Source organism: Leopardus geoffroyi, chromosome C1 (genome assembly GCF_018350155.1).
Source record: "Leopardus geoffroyi isolate Oge1 chromosome C1, O.geoffroyi_Oge1_pat1.0, whole genome shotgun sequence".
Taxonomy (NCBI): Eukaryota; Metazoa; Chordata; class Mammalia; order Carnivora; family Felidae; genus Leopardus; species Leopardus geoffroyi.
Window position 1 is genome coordinate 142,566,616 of NC_059328.1, and position 18,420 is coordinate 142,585,035.

An 18,420-nucleotide genomic window follows, 5' to 3' on the forward strand; every position below is an offset into this window, starting at 1 on the left:
AGGCTAACACGGTTCACAGTTTCTAACTGTGTGTGATTTGGAGGCTGCTGTTTACATAATTTCATTTATGTTAACTGTCTAATTCACCTTCATAGGTCTCATTCTATAATGTGGGTTCTCAACAAGGTGTGGTCTCAAAAACTCAATTTTTTTCCTTTCATAGAGTCCCAAGTTAAAGAACCTCCGAGGACACCTGGACTGAGGGTCCTGACTGTCACAGGACAACAAAGCCCAGAGAGGGCAAGACCAGGCAAGCAGCCCCCACAAAAAAGTATTATTTGAATAAGGTTTATATCCACTTGGCTGTTCCACACGCTACAGCTATACCGTCATGCTGCAGATACAATTAAGCATACAGTTTATTACAAGTAATTTTAACAAAGTACTCCTCTTTGCCAATGGACAGAATTTGTATCCATCAGCACATGGCTGTTTGCTCAAGCCTCAATCATTTCTAGGAAACGATGCTTTTGCACCTGCTAAAAAAGACAGTTATATGATGGAAGATGATTTGAAACTGCTTTCATGCTTTCAAAAGCACAGAGGAAAGCAAATTTCAGCTTCTGAATGAATACTGACATATGCGGCTTATTTTCAACTAAGAAGAATTTCACAGCCTGTATATCTGTGACAATTTTTCTTTTCAACTGTTGAGGAAATAACACAGCTGATTAGACCAGAGTGTTAGAAAGTGAGTATAAGGGCATAAATTTTTAAAAATATTATACATGAAATTCAGAGAAGCAGCCCCATGAATTATGCAAATTGGCTTTGCCAATTTTTCAAAAATGTAATGGTTCAAGTCTAATTAGTTCCTTACTGTGCAATACGTGAGGCCTCCAGCATGGGATATGGACTCAGAGAGTTATCTGATCAGCAGAAGAGGGTGTGGGTAATGGGACAGTCACAGGCAGTGAAGAGGGACCCACTCAATGACAGCATGCCCTTGGTGAGTGCCAGAGATAGGGTACCACTAAGCTGTTTTCAAAGCTCTACCATGGCAAACGCCTCTGCTATACTGTGATGGGATATTTTCTTTAGCTGAAGTGGGCAGAAATAATGTGGCTGCTAAAGTAAATACATAGTGAACGCAGGAGTCAAAACCATTGGAAAACCAGGCACAGTAGGTCCCTTTTCTGGATAAGCTCATTCAGGAAAATGAAATACTAAAGCTTTATAAATAAGAAGAGTGAAACCCAGGCCTGCAGCTCACCCAGTAGTTCAGAGAACTAGATGACAGGGACGAGAGAAAGCAAAAGACTGATGCTGAACTGAATGGACATGAAGAAAATCGGCAATATCTTTTAAAAAAATTTAAGTACTTAACAACAATCTGTCTGGTTCTCCATCCACAGAGCATCACAAAGTTTCCTACAAAAGGCACCTGAATTAGGGCAACCAACTATCCTTATGTGCCCAGGGCTGAGTGTTTTTGGGTACTTGGGACTATCAGTGCCCAAATCTGGAAAACCCACGGGGCACTGGAATAGTCGTCCTCCTAGTTTTTACAGAACATAGAGCACTTCTCAGTTCCTACAGTGAGAACTGGAGCAGGTCCCATTTACTTCTGGTACATTCTTTGAGGAGGGGAGATACAGAGACAGAGTGTACAAGTCTTTCTTTATAACTATGAAATTCATCCTTTCTAGCACAGAAGGGAATGTCTCATTAAACCTAACATATAATTTGTAATAAGTTTTATCTAGCAAGTTTAGCAAGTTGCTAAACATTTTCTAATAAAAAGTTTATTAAACTTAGAAATTAATTTTGCAAGTTAATTTTACCTTTTTTTTTTTTTTTTTTTAAAGCTGGTGCATGACAGAATACTAGCTAGTGAGGAGATTAAATACAAACTCTCCCACGGTATATGCATTGTTTTACATTTACTTGTTGTGCATAGATAAAACCTCATGTGGGGAATCTTTCCTATTTCTAGGAGGAAAAAAAGTAATAGGGGTGGGTACGCTTTTATTTCTTTGCTAGTAGAATAAAGAGATCCTGAATCTGCCACCATTAAAAAAAAAAAAACTGGAAAATACTATTCAGTAAAATAAAATGGCTGAATGGCAACTATGTAATGCTAATTATAAAATAATTAACCAATGTTTCTTTCATATCACAAGTGCATTTTTGATATTATCAAAGCTTTTGAAGTCCTGAGTACTTAACTCAGTGACCAACTAGTGATGGGAAACTGTTACTAAATTAAACAAATCTAGGAGGTATTATGGGGATAAAGGAAAGCCTACCGATATTGTGGGGCTCTAGCAGTTCATCTCAGGTACAGTTTCCAGCTTTAATAAGCTGCACAGGAAAGACAATCAGAATTTGCCACTAATTTCGGGGGCGGGGGGACATGAAGGCAAAGAGTATCAGTGACTTTGATCCCTTGTAGTTCCTGTCTTAACAATCAATGATGTTCATTAATGAACCCATGCACATTTCCTCACTACCCCCCTCCATCCTGTCCATTCCTATTCTTCAAAGAATATAGCAACATCTACCCGTGTTACTGTCTGTAGAAGCACCCAGTGTTTTTGTTACGTTCAGATTAATCCAATGCTTTAAATCATAGCACTGGTGGGAGTGAACTATCCCTAACTCCATATATCTAAGTTGGGTGGCTAAAGTCCCTACAACAAGAGAAGTCTCCTTTGGATTGAGAGAACGAGATCCTATGTGGCCTTGTTTCATGAAGGAAACATCTCAAATTGATTACTGTCTTTTTCAAAGCAGTATTATGAATTAAACTGTGGATGTCCAGAGGCTCTGTAATAGTGAAAGCACCGCTGGTGACAGTACTTTAAATAGATGGATGAATCCACACGATTCTAAATAATTTACATAAAGTGGCTGGAAGAGGGCAGTGGAAAATTACTACCATGATAGCAATATGATCAAGGATACGGGGCACCATTATTCACTTCAGAGTGCTTGTATTTAATAGAATAAATCTGAGTCTATTCAGCAGTGGAAAATAAAGGGTGACAGAAGAGAATTCCTGTGGTGACTGTAATGTTAGAGGTTTGCAAGACTCCACGAGGAGATGAGTTCCCCTCTTGCAGAGAGAGCGATCAATGTCATTTTACACGCTCAAAAAAATCACCCAGCTCAGAGAGCCACAGGGTCATCTTATGGTAACACAAGCCAGCTTGTAACTAAGTAGGATTAAAGGATTACATTTCATTTATATATTCAATTGTCTGCCTGTCTACTTTTCTCACCATGTATTATGTAGCTCTTATTACCACAGTACTGGGCCAGTTCGAACTTTGGCCTTCTTAAAATGTACTATTTTCAATTTCTCTGAAAAGGACAAGGGTACCGATACCCAGTGAAAGCAAAATGAAATCTAATCATGTAGTGTGTACGTGAATATTCCAACTACAAATTCAGGCCAGGCCATTTAAAAAAAAATGGGTCCTAGGTTCATTGGCCCCTCTTCTGTCTGCATCCCACGTTTTCTTCTGTGAATCCAGGGCAGTCAATGAAGCACCTCTTCCCTCTTCCAGAGTAGAGCTGTCTGTGGCAGATTAAACATGGCCACATATTCTTTTGACGCTCCCTGCACTGAGATGGAGAATTTATGTCCTCTCTCCTTGAATCTGCGCAGCTTCTGTGACTCCTTTGCCTGGCAGAATGCTGTAGAAGTGACGCTGTACCATTATCTAAGTCCAATATCTAAGCTTAAGAGATTGGAATGTTTGGCTTTCAGTGCCCTGGGAGCTGCCATGTAAGAAGCCTATATCCTTGTGGGAGAGAGCCCATGGAAAGGTCCAGAAACCATGTGGAGACAAAGAGGAAGGAGCTGGCTAAGCCCAGCCTTCCAGCCATTCCCACTAAGGAACCATGTCAGCCACCGGCTGAATACCACCAAATACTCATTGTTTGAAGTCACTAAGTTTGAGGGAAGTTTATTGCACAGTTATGGATAAACAAAACATTGTCCCAGAACAAGGGTGGCGACTTTGGTGCAACTTTGGTAGGGTGGCTACAGGCCTGCCTCCTGCTTCTATAAACAAAGTTTCACTGGAACACATGCACTCACTTACACATTGGGTATGGTTGCTTCCCTGCTACCAAAGCAGAGTTGAGTAGTTTTGTGAAGAAGACCATAAGGCCCACAAAACCAAAAACATTTGCCTTCGGGCCTTTACTGAAAAAGTTTGCTCACCCCTCTCTTAAAAGAAGCTTCACCAGGGTGCCCGGGTGGCTGAGTGTTGGACTCTTGATTTTGGCTCAGGTCATGATCTCATGGTTTTGTGAGTTCAAGCCCCATGTTGGGCTCTGTGCTGACAGTGCAGACCCTGCTTGAGATTCTATCTTTCTCCCTTTCTCTCTGCTCCTCCCCCACTCATGCTATCTCTCTCTCAAAATAAATAAATAAACTTAAAAAAAAAAGAGAGAGAGAATCTTCACCTGTGAAACCCAAGCTTCTCTTTCCAGGAGGATATATAATAACCAGTTTGCTGCCACTCACTATCTGATGCTGACTTTGGCCAAGTCTTATGTTCTTTGGAAAGCCAATTCACCTCTCTTGGTCTCAGTTCCCTCCTTTGAAAAGTGAGGAGGTTGGACTGGATCAATCTTTCCCTAGAAGTGTTCCACGAAACACTAGATCCATAGGATGCTCTGTGGAAAAATGGTTCCACAGTCAAAATTTAAGGGAAACACTGTATACTATCCTGATGGAGATATAAAACACTCATTAGCATATTAAGGCAACTGTAGTAGAGAAATCAGTTTATCTTTGTTTACATAAGTTGTTTCTTCAAACATTTTTGGTATCAGAACTCTCCCCATAGCACCTGCTGACATCACATGGAGATCATATTGGGGAGAAAACACTCCAGGAAATACTACGCTGGCTGCTTTTCAAGGTTCCTTTCTGCTTCAACAATCCCTGAGCCTAGGATTCATTTTTCTGGCTACAGAGAGCTAAGTTTTTTCAGCACTATTTTAGACTTCCCTTTCTAAAGACTGCTGCCTTTAATTTCTTAGCAATGTGCGACTCTGCCAGTATAATTTGCTGACTTTTCAGATTGGAGATGTAGTGGCCAATTAAGCAAGTTGTAAACTCTCCTAGAGGAACTAAAATGACACAGTGATCACCAGTCTTTCAGTGACAATTATAATCATGGTCTTAAAGTAAAGTAGGGACAAATGCAGACACATTTTTAAATTACTACTAGTTTTTATAATCCAAAGATTTTTTTTCACATGTGCCAACATAGAGTGTAAAATTCCTTCTTAGCATTACAAATGCTATTCAAACAATATCAAATGAACATGTTTAATAATGTAAACAGTGTTTAGAAAATATTAAATACAAAGTAACCTTACTTATCCAGACTGTTTGTTTAATATTTCAGGTTATCCGATCAATTACATAAAACAAGAATTTGCAGCCTGGGTGGTTCAGTCGGTTGAGAGCCCCACCCTGGATTTCGGCTCAGGTCATGATCTCACGGTTTGTGGGTTTGAGCACTCACAGTGTGGAGCCTGCTTGGGATTCTCTCTCTCTTTCTCTCACACTGACCCTCTCCCTCATGTGCACGCACATCTGCCCATGCTATCTCCCTCTAAGTAAATAAAAAAACTTTTGCTGCTGAGACATAATAGAGCAAGACTGTCTCCCAAGTGCCTGAGGCTGTGTGAGATTCCTGACATGTGGACAAGTCCTAAGGGACCTCACAGTATTATTTGCACTTAAGTATGCGCCTATATGTTCTTGGTTCCAGCTATTTCAGAGGTAACAGATGCATTATGTACACAACTATTCAATTTTCAGCCCTCTCAGAAGCTAAAATGCCTCAGTTTTAATAGGACACAAGTATTTTCTCTAATAGTCATGAGGAATAAATATTAATAAACTCATTCTCATAAAAAGATCAAACTAAAAAGAAACAAGTTTAATTCACCTAGAACGTATCTCAAGAAATCACTTACTAAGACTTCTAAAACATTACTCACCGAGACTTACGTATATATTAGCCTAAACCAGTGGTTCTCAACCAGGAGTGATTTTTTTTTTTTTTTTCCCTAAAGGACATTTGGCAATGTCTCGAGACATTTTTGGTGGTCACGATTTGGAAGTTGTTGCTGGCCAGGGATGCTGCTAAACATCCCACAACGCATAGGACAGGTTCCCATAACAAAGAATTATCCAACCTAAATGGTCAATGGTACTGAATTGGAGAAACCCTGATCTAAACCACTCTTTTGGGGTGCCTGGCTGGCTCAGGCGGAAGAACATGTGGCTCTTGATCTCAGCGTCATGACTTCAAACCCTGCGCTGGGTGTAGAAATTACTTAAATAAATAAAACTTAAAAAAAAACACTTTTAATCTATAAGACATTTCTGAAGTAATATCTGTAAGGATATTATGATCTACCAAATTGTTTGCTAAGAGCCGACTTAGTCAACTGCAATCTATTTTTTAAAAAGTGAAGTGTAGTTGACATATCCTATCAGGACACACTGATTCGACAATTGTATACATTACAGAATGCTCACCACAAGTGTAGTTACCATCTGTCACCATAAAAAGTTATTACAAATTATTGACTATATTCCCTACGCTGTACTTTTCATCCCCATGGCTTATATTCATTTATAACTGGAAGTTTGTACCCTGTAATTTCCTTCACCTATTTCCCCTGCCTCCCCTCTGGCAATCATCAGTTTGTTCTCTGTAGTTGAGTCTGTTTTCTCCTCTTTGTAGCCAACTGTAATCTTATTAGATTATACAGTCCTTGAAGGCAGGCACGTGACTTTGAATCCCTAGCACCTAGCAAGGTAACAGGCCTAATGCTTGAATAATATTTGCTAAATGTCATTCTTGTAAGTGAGCCACACGGAATTGAGATGACCAAATATTTGAGTTTGTCTGACTTAACCATACGGTGACATGGATACTATGTCCTCAGACATGCTCACGGACCATCGGTAGAAGTATCTGATCTTAATGCCATTTTGTTTGTTTGTTTGTTTAGCTTCTTTTTTTTAATTCAATTTTTTATTTTTTAAAATTTACATCCAAATTAGTTAGCATATCGTGAAACAATGATTTCAGGAGTAGATTCCTTAGTGCCCCTTACCCATTTAGCCCATCCCCCCTCCCACAACCTCTCCAGCAACTCTGTTTGTTCTCCATATTTATGAGTCTCTTCTGTTTTGTCCCTCTCCCTGTTTTTATATTATTTTTGTTTCCCTTCCCTTATGTTCATCTGTTTTGTCTCTTAAAGTCCTCATATGAGTGAAGTCATATGATTTTTGTCTTTCTCTGACTGACTAATTTCACTTAGCATAATACCCTCCAGTTCCATCCACATAGTTGCAAATGGCAAGATTTCATTCTTTTTGAGTGTCAAAAAGAATGATCTTAATGACATTTTGAAACAATGAGGATATCACTTTACTTGACATATTTTTTGCTTTTAAAATTTTTAAAAAAATTTTTTAAATGTTTATTTTTTAGAGAGAGAGAGAAACAGAGCACAAGCAGGGGAGGGGCAGAGAGGGGCAGAGAGAGAGAGAGAGAGAGAGAGAGAGAGAATCCAAAGCAGGCTCCAGGCTCCGAGCCATCAGCACAGAGCCCGACGCGGGGCTCAAACTCACAAACTGTGAGATCATGACCTGACCCGAAGTCAGACGCTTAACCCACTGAGCCACCCAGGTGCCCCTCTGCTTTTTTTAAATACTCTTCTCTTCCTTGGGCTCCATGGCCTTCATGGTTTCACTAACATCTCTACACTGATTACTTCCAAAATCTAGATAGAATCAGTCTTGCAGTTGAAAAGGGTCTTAGACACCATATCCTTCAGCCTTCACCAGAAGAGATTCCTCCCACATCTTGACATCTGTTTCTAGAGGCCACTCAACCTCCACCCTGCCTTCAAATGAATGCAGTGAGAGACTAGGAGCTCAGTACTTAGAAAGGCATCCCATTCTTCCTGGCATTTGCATTTGAGTAGACTTGTAAAATGCCTTGCTCCTTGTGGATGGGTCTGCTCACTCTGTCCAGTGAAATTAGACACGCCTACCTGCTCTCTAGTCAACACAGATCTGCTCCCAAAACTTCTGCAGATCTTGGGGCCACCTCAGGGACCTCACAGAACTAGGCTGCCTGCACAGCGTAGACCCTTCTACCTCTCTGAAGGTAGATGTGATCAACGAATTTTGAGGTATTAATCTGTGTTTCTCCTTTTGTATTTCCCCCTTTTCTTTTCTACCACTCATGCAGGTGGCAGGGTCTGGGCTTCCTTGTCTGGGGGGCAGGGGAGGGGGTGCTATGGCAGGAAATTGCCACCTCTCCATTTCCCTTCCTGGGTTTTGTTTCCCAAAAGCCTAAATTGGTTGGAGAGATTTTGCTAACTGACTCAGGAAACAATAGAAGGTGGGGATGCTTTTAGATACAACAAAAGCAAAGAGGAAGTTCCGTTAATAGCAACAGTAGGGGAAAAGAGGGAGACACCTCCTCTCCCCCAGACATAGAAGAGAAAGGAACTCTCCTGCCAATGTCCCAGAGAGGAGGCGCTTATCTAAAGATTCCCTGCCTTACCAAAGATTCTCTGTTCCAGATGAGGTTTGATGCAGCAGAATATCCATCCTTAAGGACCACATGGGCATGGCCAATGGTTGTCTGAACTGGAACTCCCCCCCACAACTCCCTCAACTTCCTCACCAACCCCCACCCTACCCCACCCCCAGCCCCCATCCCTGTCCAGTTGAGGTCTTTGTTCTGCCCTGAAGATATTTCTTGCACAGCAAAGTTGGGGCCAAAGATTCACCTGCACTACACAGCTCTGTACAGAGGTAGAGAGGCATGGGAAACAGAGCTTTGTTGGAGTCAGACAGATCTAGGGTTGAATCTTGGGGCTCATTTACTAATTGTCACCTCCAACAAATTTCTTAGTCAGGGACTTAGCTTCTTTCCCTTCTAGAAAGCAGGGATAGTGTTATCTACTAGAGTACTCTCAGATTTCCTGGAAAATTTGCTGTGATGAGTGCAGTCAGCAGAAACCCCGGGATGGGGGTTAGGGGACCTTGGCACCTTCCAGAACCACTACAGCATTCAAACCAAGGCCACGCTCTCCACAGGCTGCTCCTAGCCAGTGCCTGAGCACAGCGTGGGGAATAGAGCCTGGACATTTCTGCCAACATGTGACAAACATGCAAGAAATCTGCATCTCAGTCTGAGGCTCCTTCTATTCATTTCTCCTTCCTTCCTCCTTTCCTTTCATGAGATCAGACTTAACGTCTGATCAGAAGGCTCTCCCGCCTTGTTCTGCCCCCTTTCTCAGGCATTTTCTCCAATCAATTTTCAGTTCTAATTCCATTTAGGTGTCTGCTTCCCAGAAGACCCAAATTGATACAACTCTACATAAAACTATCCTAAAAATTGGAAACAATAGCATAGTTCCTAGCTTTTGGTAACTGTTGGATAAAGGTTAACATCCTTTAGCTGGGAAAGATTATAGAGTCAGGGCTGGGTAATACATTCTTCAATATACATGCAGTGCTTTAATCATACATTCCATTTTGCAAGTGGACTTCATTCATAGGCCATGTGTAGTGAGGCTTCTTAACATAGCACTCCAGCTATCCAAATTATCTGTGGACAGGTAACCAGGCGTGTATATAGGTGGGTGGGACTGTGAGGGCAGGAAACTGGCTTTGACACCAGATAGATCTAATCTAATCCTAATTTGCTGTGTGACCTTAGTAAAATCATTTAACCTCTCTCTCTCTTCAATCACTTCATCTACAAATGGGGATAATATTGCCTACTTTACTAGATAACAGTGAAGATTAGAGATAATCTATGTAAAGCATCTAGCACAGTATCTGGCCTATCCAATAAAAGGATGCATCATACTCTTATTGCCTTTCATTCACTCACTCGTCAAAAAAAAATATTTACCGTGGGCCTACCATAATAAAGGACTGAGATAAAACAGTAAAACAGACAGGGACAGATCCTTACAGAGCCTGACAGGTTAGGCATGGCACAATGCAAAGTACATCCAATAATTATAACAGAAACACCTAGATGGTGCTTAGTATGTGCCAGTCCCTGTTCTAAGAGCTAAGAGTCACTCGTTGAATCTTTATACCAACCCAGTGAGGTAGACACTTGCTGAAGATTACATAACTAGTGTGGACTTGAACACAGGCAATTTGGCTCCACAGTCCATATACTTTTTACAGCTATGCTGTATTGTCTCTCTAAACATCTGAATTAGATTTTATGCTTCCACAGAGCATAAATGATCCTTACACAAGTATATGAAAAAAATCTAGTGAATCAAATCAGTAGGAAAGACAGTAATTTCCTTTAGACAAACACAGGCACAGAAGTAATAAATCAGCTGAGCAGGAGTAGACACTGATCAGCCACTGGTGACCCATATGATAGCAGTTATGTCCCCCAACACCCACCAAAATCTCTGCCATTTTCTTGGCTTCCAACTCAGCAGCTGTTTTCTGGCAATGGCACTAGGAGTAGAGTTGCTATAATACGGTTTTTCATTTTTCTTAACCCTGACTTCTTCTTTATCTGCTATAACCACAGGGCTCTTCTTGTTCCCATAAATTCTCAACCTTCAAGGTCCTATCTTTTCTGCCTACTGGAACTTCCTGGCAGAAAAGTTAAAGAAAAGTCAAATCAGTATGTTTTATTTTTCTTCTCTGTTCATAAAAGTGCCGACATGACTGGATTAAGTAGTTTGCTGAGTGTTTGCGAGGTAATCAAGGTAGCAGGCAAGGACATCAGACGCTGAACACTAGGTTTAGTTCTTACTACATGGCAGACACCCCCCGTTTCTGGATGCCTTAATGTAGCCAACATGACAGCAGCAGTTTGTTTGAAAAATACCTTAATGTTTACGACAACATGTCATTACCATCATTCTAGAACAAAAATGGCAATGGTAACATGAAAACAAACAACAACAACAACAACAACAACAACAACAACAACAAAACCACCACTCTCTCCTGTCTAGGCAAGAATGATTATGACTAAACACGATGGTACTTACTGGGGGGCATTGTGCAAGTTTATCAGCTGCTACCAGTTGAACATTTAAGTGTTTACTTTGGGACTTTCCTCTAGATTTAATCAACCGCTGTAAAACCTGATAGAAGACATAAATCAACAAGTTAAAAGAAAACTAAAAAAAAAAAGACAAGATCTTTTAAATAGTCTGTTTAAGCCCTGAGTATTAATAGAGAAGAAATACAATATGAAAAACCATATATATATATATATATATATAAACTCTGTAATGACATCACCCACTTACACTGGCTCTCAGTTATAGTGGATTTGATAGGTTCATCCTATTCTCGCTCCGTGTGAGGCCTTGGTGGGATCTTGAGTTCCCGCCCTAGATTTTACCCAGAGAGTTCAAAGAGAGCCCTGCAAAAGTGGAGGAACTGATCTGTACCAGGTCATTTATGTCCATATTCAGTTGAGTAATATTTTAGTTCACTATCTCAATGTTAGATAAATATCAGTCATTTATATATTTGGTTCTTTTGGTCACTGATAATTATTAAGGTGTTCCAGTTTAACTTTACATTAATAAGAATGATTTTATGATAGAAATCTAGGCAAAACATTTGCACTGGCATATTGCTACATATAAACCAGTGAATATCTGTTCTATAAATGCTATAACCGCATTTGCCATACACTCCCCTCTCCCTTACTTTTTTAAGCTGAAACAGGGTTCTTCCCCCAAAACAGTACTAGTCAGTGAGGCTCTATGATAACTCAGTGCATATATCCATAGTTACCCCTGTTCCTACACTTAATGACCCCATGGTGACTGGAGCAGGGGTGATGGAGGTTAAAATCTATTCTACTGCAGTGAAGGATGCTTGAATCTCCTTCAGTTCTGGGCCAAATAGACCTCCAGGTGGTCAAGGTAATTTCAGTCCATTCTAATGGTTCTCCAAAGGCCCAGGTTTGGTCAGGATCCCCAAATCCATCCTGTGCAGAACCAGTGCCCAGAGAGATGGAAAGCTGAGGGGTTGGGGAAGGGCACAGCTTCTCTAGACATTCTCCACCTGTGAGAGATGACTGGTTGGAAGCTGAATTGGCATTTTAGCACTAAACTGCACTCTTGGAGGCATTGAAAATAAACTAATTATTAAGCTTGTACCTCTCTAGAATATCTATTTCACATTACTTATTACAGTATCATCTACCTTTGCGGCATAAAGACACATGGCAGATATCCCATTGTGTTTAATCACAGCGTATCTTATTCCTTAAAGAAGCCAATCTAAGCATATATATACACACATCAATTACTTTTCCATAATAGATTCTATACAGTAATGTTTGACTCTATACACGATAAATGTAGATTCCTTTCTTGAATTACATACTCTCTCAACTGGGGAGAGAAGATAGGTGTTACAAGAATCAATACTACTCAAGACATTTACTAGGACAGAACATAAGTCTCTGAAAAGCCATACTTTACTTTTCCTCACCTTTCTTAATCTTTTGTTTCTATTTTGCTCTTGCATAACTGCCCAGTTGGGGAACCACAACAGACAGGGAACTTCTTTAAAACAATGGCTATTCTTTATTTGCTATCTTAGGATTTCTAGAAGCTGTACAGACTACAGGAATTAAAAACCGCCCATTAAAAAGGGCCTCAAATGTGGAGAAACGGGAACCCTCTTGCACTGTTGGTGGGAATGCAAACTGGTACAGCTACTCTGGAAAACAGTGTGGAGGTTCCTCAAAAAATTAAAAATAGACCTACCCTATGACCCAGCAGTAGCACTGCTAGGAATTTACCCAAGGGATACAGGAGTACTGATGCATAGGGGCACTTGTACCCCAATGTTTACAGCAGCACTCTCAACAATAGCCAAATTGTGGAAAAAGCCTAAATGTCCATCAACTGATGAATGGATAAAGAAATTGTGGTTTATATACACAATGGAGTACCACGTGGCAATGAGAAAGAATGAAATATGGCCCTTTGTAGCAACGTGGATGGAACTGGAGAGTGTTATGCTAAGTGAAATAAGCCATAGAAAGACAGATACCATATATTTTCACTCTTATGTGGATCCTGAGAAACTTAACGGAAACCCATGGGGGAGGGGAAGGGGAAAAAAAAAAGAGGTTAGAGTGGGAGAGAGCCAAAGCATAAGAGACTCTTAAAAACTGAGAACTAAATGACGGTTGATGGGGGATGGGAGGGCGGGGAGGGTAGGTGATGGGTACTGAAGAGGGAATCTTTTGGGATGAGCACTGGGTGTTGTATGGAAACCAGTTTGACAATAAATTTCATATATTAAAATAAATAAATAAATAAAATTTAAAAAAATAAAAAAAATAAAAAGGGCCTCAATAAGATACTGTCCTTACTCATGAACAAAAAAAGCACAGAGCAAAGACTATTTCAAAAGAAATGAGCTTCTAATTCTTAAGGCAGAAATGAGGTAATTACCTTTGGAGATGAAACTTTAACATGAACAATAATTGGCGCTAAAGAAGTCTTTATAAGTTGTGCTGGGTGATTGATGGTGTCTGCGTCAAGAACAACCAGTTGCAAAGATCTTGCCAACTCAAAGATTCTTTCAATTTCACTTTGCACTTCCGCTAAAAGGAGAAATAATAAACAACAGGACATGGTTATTTTTATTAATTAGTTCTTATATGTAAAACCACTTAAAACCATTTGGATGTTTGTCTATATTGCACAACAGAACATTCTGAATTTCATGCTTCTGTTAACTTAAGATCTTTCCTAAAGAGAGAGAGATGGGTTGAGTTTTTCATAAAACCAAAAAATTGGTGAAAAAAAATTGAGATGGCTCTCTTGACTCACTTCTTACACTTGCCCTGATTTTCAGCTACTTAGATAGCTATGTTGTTTTTGATTATTGCTTTGTTCCAAAGAACTTTTATTTTAGCTATAAAAGCTAAAACCACAATTAGGAAAGAATTGAAATACATGCAGAGCAACATTGCATAGAAAGCAAATTATACTGAAATATTCCAGCTAAGCAAGAATTTATATATTGATATTTTGTGAATATGTTTTTTAAAAAATCCCACAATTCATCTGTTTTGACTGATGTGCACATTTTTGTATCCAGGGTTAAATGTTCTGGGTCTACACTTATGTTAACAAACTGCTACGCTTTAATTCAAGTATTAGGGCCAGTACACTTGTTCTAAGGCATAATCCTCAGCATTAAAAAGAAAAACAACTAAGGCCAATTATATTATAAATGCTGCAATGCCTTGAGAATGCAAATCTATTCAATTGGCTGTAACAGCCAAGTGACTGAAATCTCTGTGTGAATCTGGTTGAATAAAAAAATCTAGTTATTTGTCTGAAGTACTCTAGCTATTTTTAAAGCAAAGCAGATTACCTATAAAAACATAATACATCTTTCTAAAACATAAAAAACTTTTTCACATATGTTTTATAAATCATCTGACTTATTGGGTCATGTCTAAAGTCTGAATTAGACTACTTAATTTTCAGAGAGATGATCTTCTTTTGCTTTTTACTTGTTTTTATTTTTGGCCTATTTATTACAGGCATGACCCAGCAATGTTATAATCTCATTTAAATTACACAGAGTAAACAAGTTACCTAATTTAAATAACTTCAAAGATGGCCTAAGTAAGAGGTGATGTTGCTCTAAAAATAACTCTAGAAGAGTTTCTACCACAATGTCGTGATTTGTTTTGCTTATCCAGTATACATTCAAGTTCATGTCACCCACCACAAGCCAAAACCTTCCATAACCAAACATACGGACAAGGTGTGTGGGATCATGGATGTTCAAGACTATCATGTAACTCTAATTTGGGGGGCTTTGCATAATAGCATAAAATTCTGACTTCCCACCAAATCACTGATGTTGAATGCATGATTTGTACTAGAAATATGAATTTAGAGAGTCAACATAGCAATCATTGTTCATATTATCCAATTCCAATGGTCTGAAAGATGTCATGTTACTTTGAACTGTGACTAGCTCTCAAGGTATCTATGTAAAGAATCTGGACGATTAGGCTTATTTGCAAAATTCTTCTGAAGTCACCTAGTACATTTGCCAATAATAAATAACATACCTGTCCCTTTTTTCTCACATGTCAAAAACACTTTTTAAAATTTCTTTTTTTTTTTTTAAATTTTTATTTATTTTTGAGACAGAGAGAGACAGAGCATGAATGAGGGAGGGTCAGAGAGAGAGGGAGACACAGAATCTGAAGCAGGCTCCAGGCTCTGAGCTATCAGCACAGAGCCTGACGCAGGGCTCGAACTCACGGACTATAAGATCATGACCTGAGCCGAAATCGGTCACTTAACTGACTGAGCCACCCAGGCACCCCACAAAAACACTTTTTAAAAAAAGAGATCTTTCTTATGAGAGAAGTTCAGAAAATAAATTTTATTTTTATTGTAGTATATTTCAGCCTCAGGCTGTTGGGGTATGTTCTCCATTTGTTGTTGTCATTAAATTGACACTGGTTTAAGGTAACTCCTGGCCAGGACTGTTGCAGAACAAGTCTGCATTGCTTTAAGTTTCGAATCTGAATACAACATTTTCTCAAGTAGCAAAATGGCAGTGAGGCAAACTGGACTGCTCTGGTATAAAGAACCCTTGAGACACACTGTGTAAATAACTCAGAAATGCCTGGGCCTTATTTACTCTACACCAGCAATGAGATAAGTGTGGTTTTTGACCTGTGCGGAGGGCAAGCACATCCACAGCTTAGGCAACACAAAACTCTTAGGCAATGGCATTCCAGCACAAGTGGAGAGGTGCTCAGGCAAGCAAGCCAGGAGGCTGCAGATGGCCACACTATATACTAGAGTGGGTCCCTATGTGGATAATAGGTATATAGAATTCAATACCTAAACTGTCTGAGAAAGAGAATGGCATATGTATCTACATAGCTCATTTTCTTAAAAACTTGGAGCAAGCCCAGCAATCCTGACTTTCCATGCTGATTCTCAGAAGGTTCCAAAGGAAGTTTCACCATGATCTTACTACAGACAAATGGGGCTCTGAGAAATTTGGACTATGACGCTGGAGGGACCTCAATGAACACTTCTATAACTTGACCACGACTGATCTAGATCCACCTCTCTCTAACATCTCTGACACCTGTGATCTTTCTTATATCCAAATGCTTAAACTACTTCAATGGCTCCTTTGGGTTCAAAACAACATTGCCCAAAGTGAATACCCTGGAACACTAATCCCGTAAGATATCCTAAGGGGAAAAAGAGATTTTTTTTTTTTTTGCAGGCTATAATAATTTCTTTTGGAATTTCAAACATGCATTACCCTTTGTATCTTAATGGCTCTTCGAAGTCTTGCAGTAAAGAAATCTGCCAATTATTTAATCCAAATTTCCAAATTTATCTGACTGAGGAAAATGTTTGGATGTAACAACTACTAGTATCTTTTAGAACCCACATTTCATAGAATCTACCTTGGAGGAGGTTTCTTTAGCAAGGCATACTAGAGCCCTAACATACTAGCCTCAACCTACCTTTTCAGTCTCTTTCCCTGTTGCTCTCAAACCATGCCACCCACTCTCTTTTTTTAAGTATGCTGTGCACAAACTATTTGTTTATCACCTACACAGTGTTTTTTACATGTTGATGCCTTTGGACATTCTTGTCTTCCATGAAGAACCAGCTCAAATATAACTTCTTCGAACTCTTCTCTTTCACTTCTTACTCCCTACCCTTCTTTCTTTATACCCCTAGCTTTTTGTTCATAAATCTATTATCAGACAGTATTTTAACCACCAGTCCCTTCTTTCTGTTGGCTTATAGGTAAGACACTTTGTCTTTAGTTATGTTTGTACTTACTAAGTCCGGCGTAATTTGTGGCATATAACAATAACCATGTGATGAGGAAATCTACAAATGTGCATTAACAAGCAGGCAAATGGACATAAGTGGCTCACATAGGGATTATTATAATAGATTTCCATTAAATTAATTCCAATGGCTATAGGTATATGAATTTACAAAGCAAAGGAAAAAAACCAGTGAACTGACACTGCCTTGTTTCTTCATCAATATTTACACTAGCTCCACTCCACTGACTGAAACAGGTGACTAGATTACACAGAATGACTTCAAAGAATGTCCATGAAACCCTTGGCTGGTATAGATGGTTAGAGTCAGGCAACCTCACTTATGCACCTAAGTGTTTTTTAGCCTCTCATTACTTATCAGAAGAAGAAGTAATTAAAAGTCAAAGGCACTTTGTGGAGTGAGGAGAGTGGAAGAGGGAAGAACAGAGAACAGATGCTTGTTCGAGAAATCTTCAGTCTAACTTTTCCAAAGAAGACATCCAGATGGCCAACAGACACACGAAAAGATGCTCAACATCACTCATCATCAGGGAAACACAAATCAAAGCCACACTGAGATATCACTTCACACCGGTCAGAGTAGCTGAAATGAGCAAATCAGAAAACAACAGATGCTGGTGAGGATGTGGAGAAAAGGGAACCTTCTTGCACTGCTGGTGGGAATGCAAACTGGTGCAGCTGCTCTGGAAAACAGTGTCAAAAAATTAAAAATAGAACTACCCTATGACCCAGCGATAGCACTACTAGGAATTTATCCAAAGGATATATATATAGGAGTGCTGATACATAGGGGCACTTGTACCCCAATGTTTATAGCAGTACTTTCAACAATAGCCAAATTATGGAAAGAGCCTAAATGTCCATCAACTGCTGAATGCATAAAGAAGATGTGGTTTATATATACAATGGAATACTACTTGGCAATGGGAAGGAATGAAATCATGCCATTTGCAGCAACTTGGATGGAACTGGAAGGTATTATGCTGAGTGAAATAAGTCAGTCAGAAAAGGACAGATATCATATGTTTTCACTCATATGTGGATCTTGAGAAACTTAACAGAAGACCACATGGGAAGGGAAGGGGGAAAAATAGTTACAAACAGAGAGGGAGGGAGGCAAACCACAAGAGACTCTTAAATACAGAGAACAAACTGAGGGTGGATGGGGGAGGGTGGCAGCCCAGGGGAAACCCAGGGGAAAATGGGTGATGGGCATAAAGAAGGGCACTTATTGGGATGAGCACTGGGTGTTGTATGTAAGCCAATGTGACAATAAATTATATTCATAAAAAAAAAAAAGAAATCTTCAGTCTAATTTGGCATCCTTGTCTCTCACAGTATTTAACTTTAGTCACCTAATCTGATTCATCATCATCAACTCTTCCATTGTTACCACCTCAAGGTCAAAATTACTGTCTCTTTAAGAGTGTTGCACTCAGCATGTGAGGGATCTAAATACAAAACTAAGGAAAGAACCACTGATGTCCAAGCTCCTGCCTTCACAAGAACAAACAACTATTCATTT

At 39.5% G+C, this 18,420-nt stretch overlaps 1 protein-coding gene across 8 annotated transcripts in view; it reads right to left on the reverse strand.

Annotated features, from left to right (window-relative positions):
* Positions 1 to 18,420, reverse strand: part of CACNB4 (calcium voltage-gated channel auxiliary subunit beta 4) — a 257,596-nt gene that overhangs the window by 11,217 nt on the left and 227,959 nt on the right. For all 8 annotated transcript variants that reach the window (XM_045479822.1, XM_045479823.1, XM_045479824.1 and 5 more), the window contains 2 exons: positions 13,486 to 13,637; positions 11,047 to 11,142 (listed from right to left, as the gene is read on the reverse strand). In XM_045479822.1, coding sequence (XP_045335778.1) covers positions 11,047 to 11,142; positions 13,486 to 13,637 — 248 coding nt within the window. The remainder of the gene's footprint in view (positions 1 to 11,046; positions 11,143 to 13,485; positions 13,638 to 18,420) is intronic.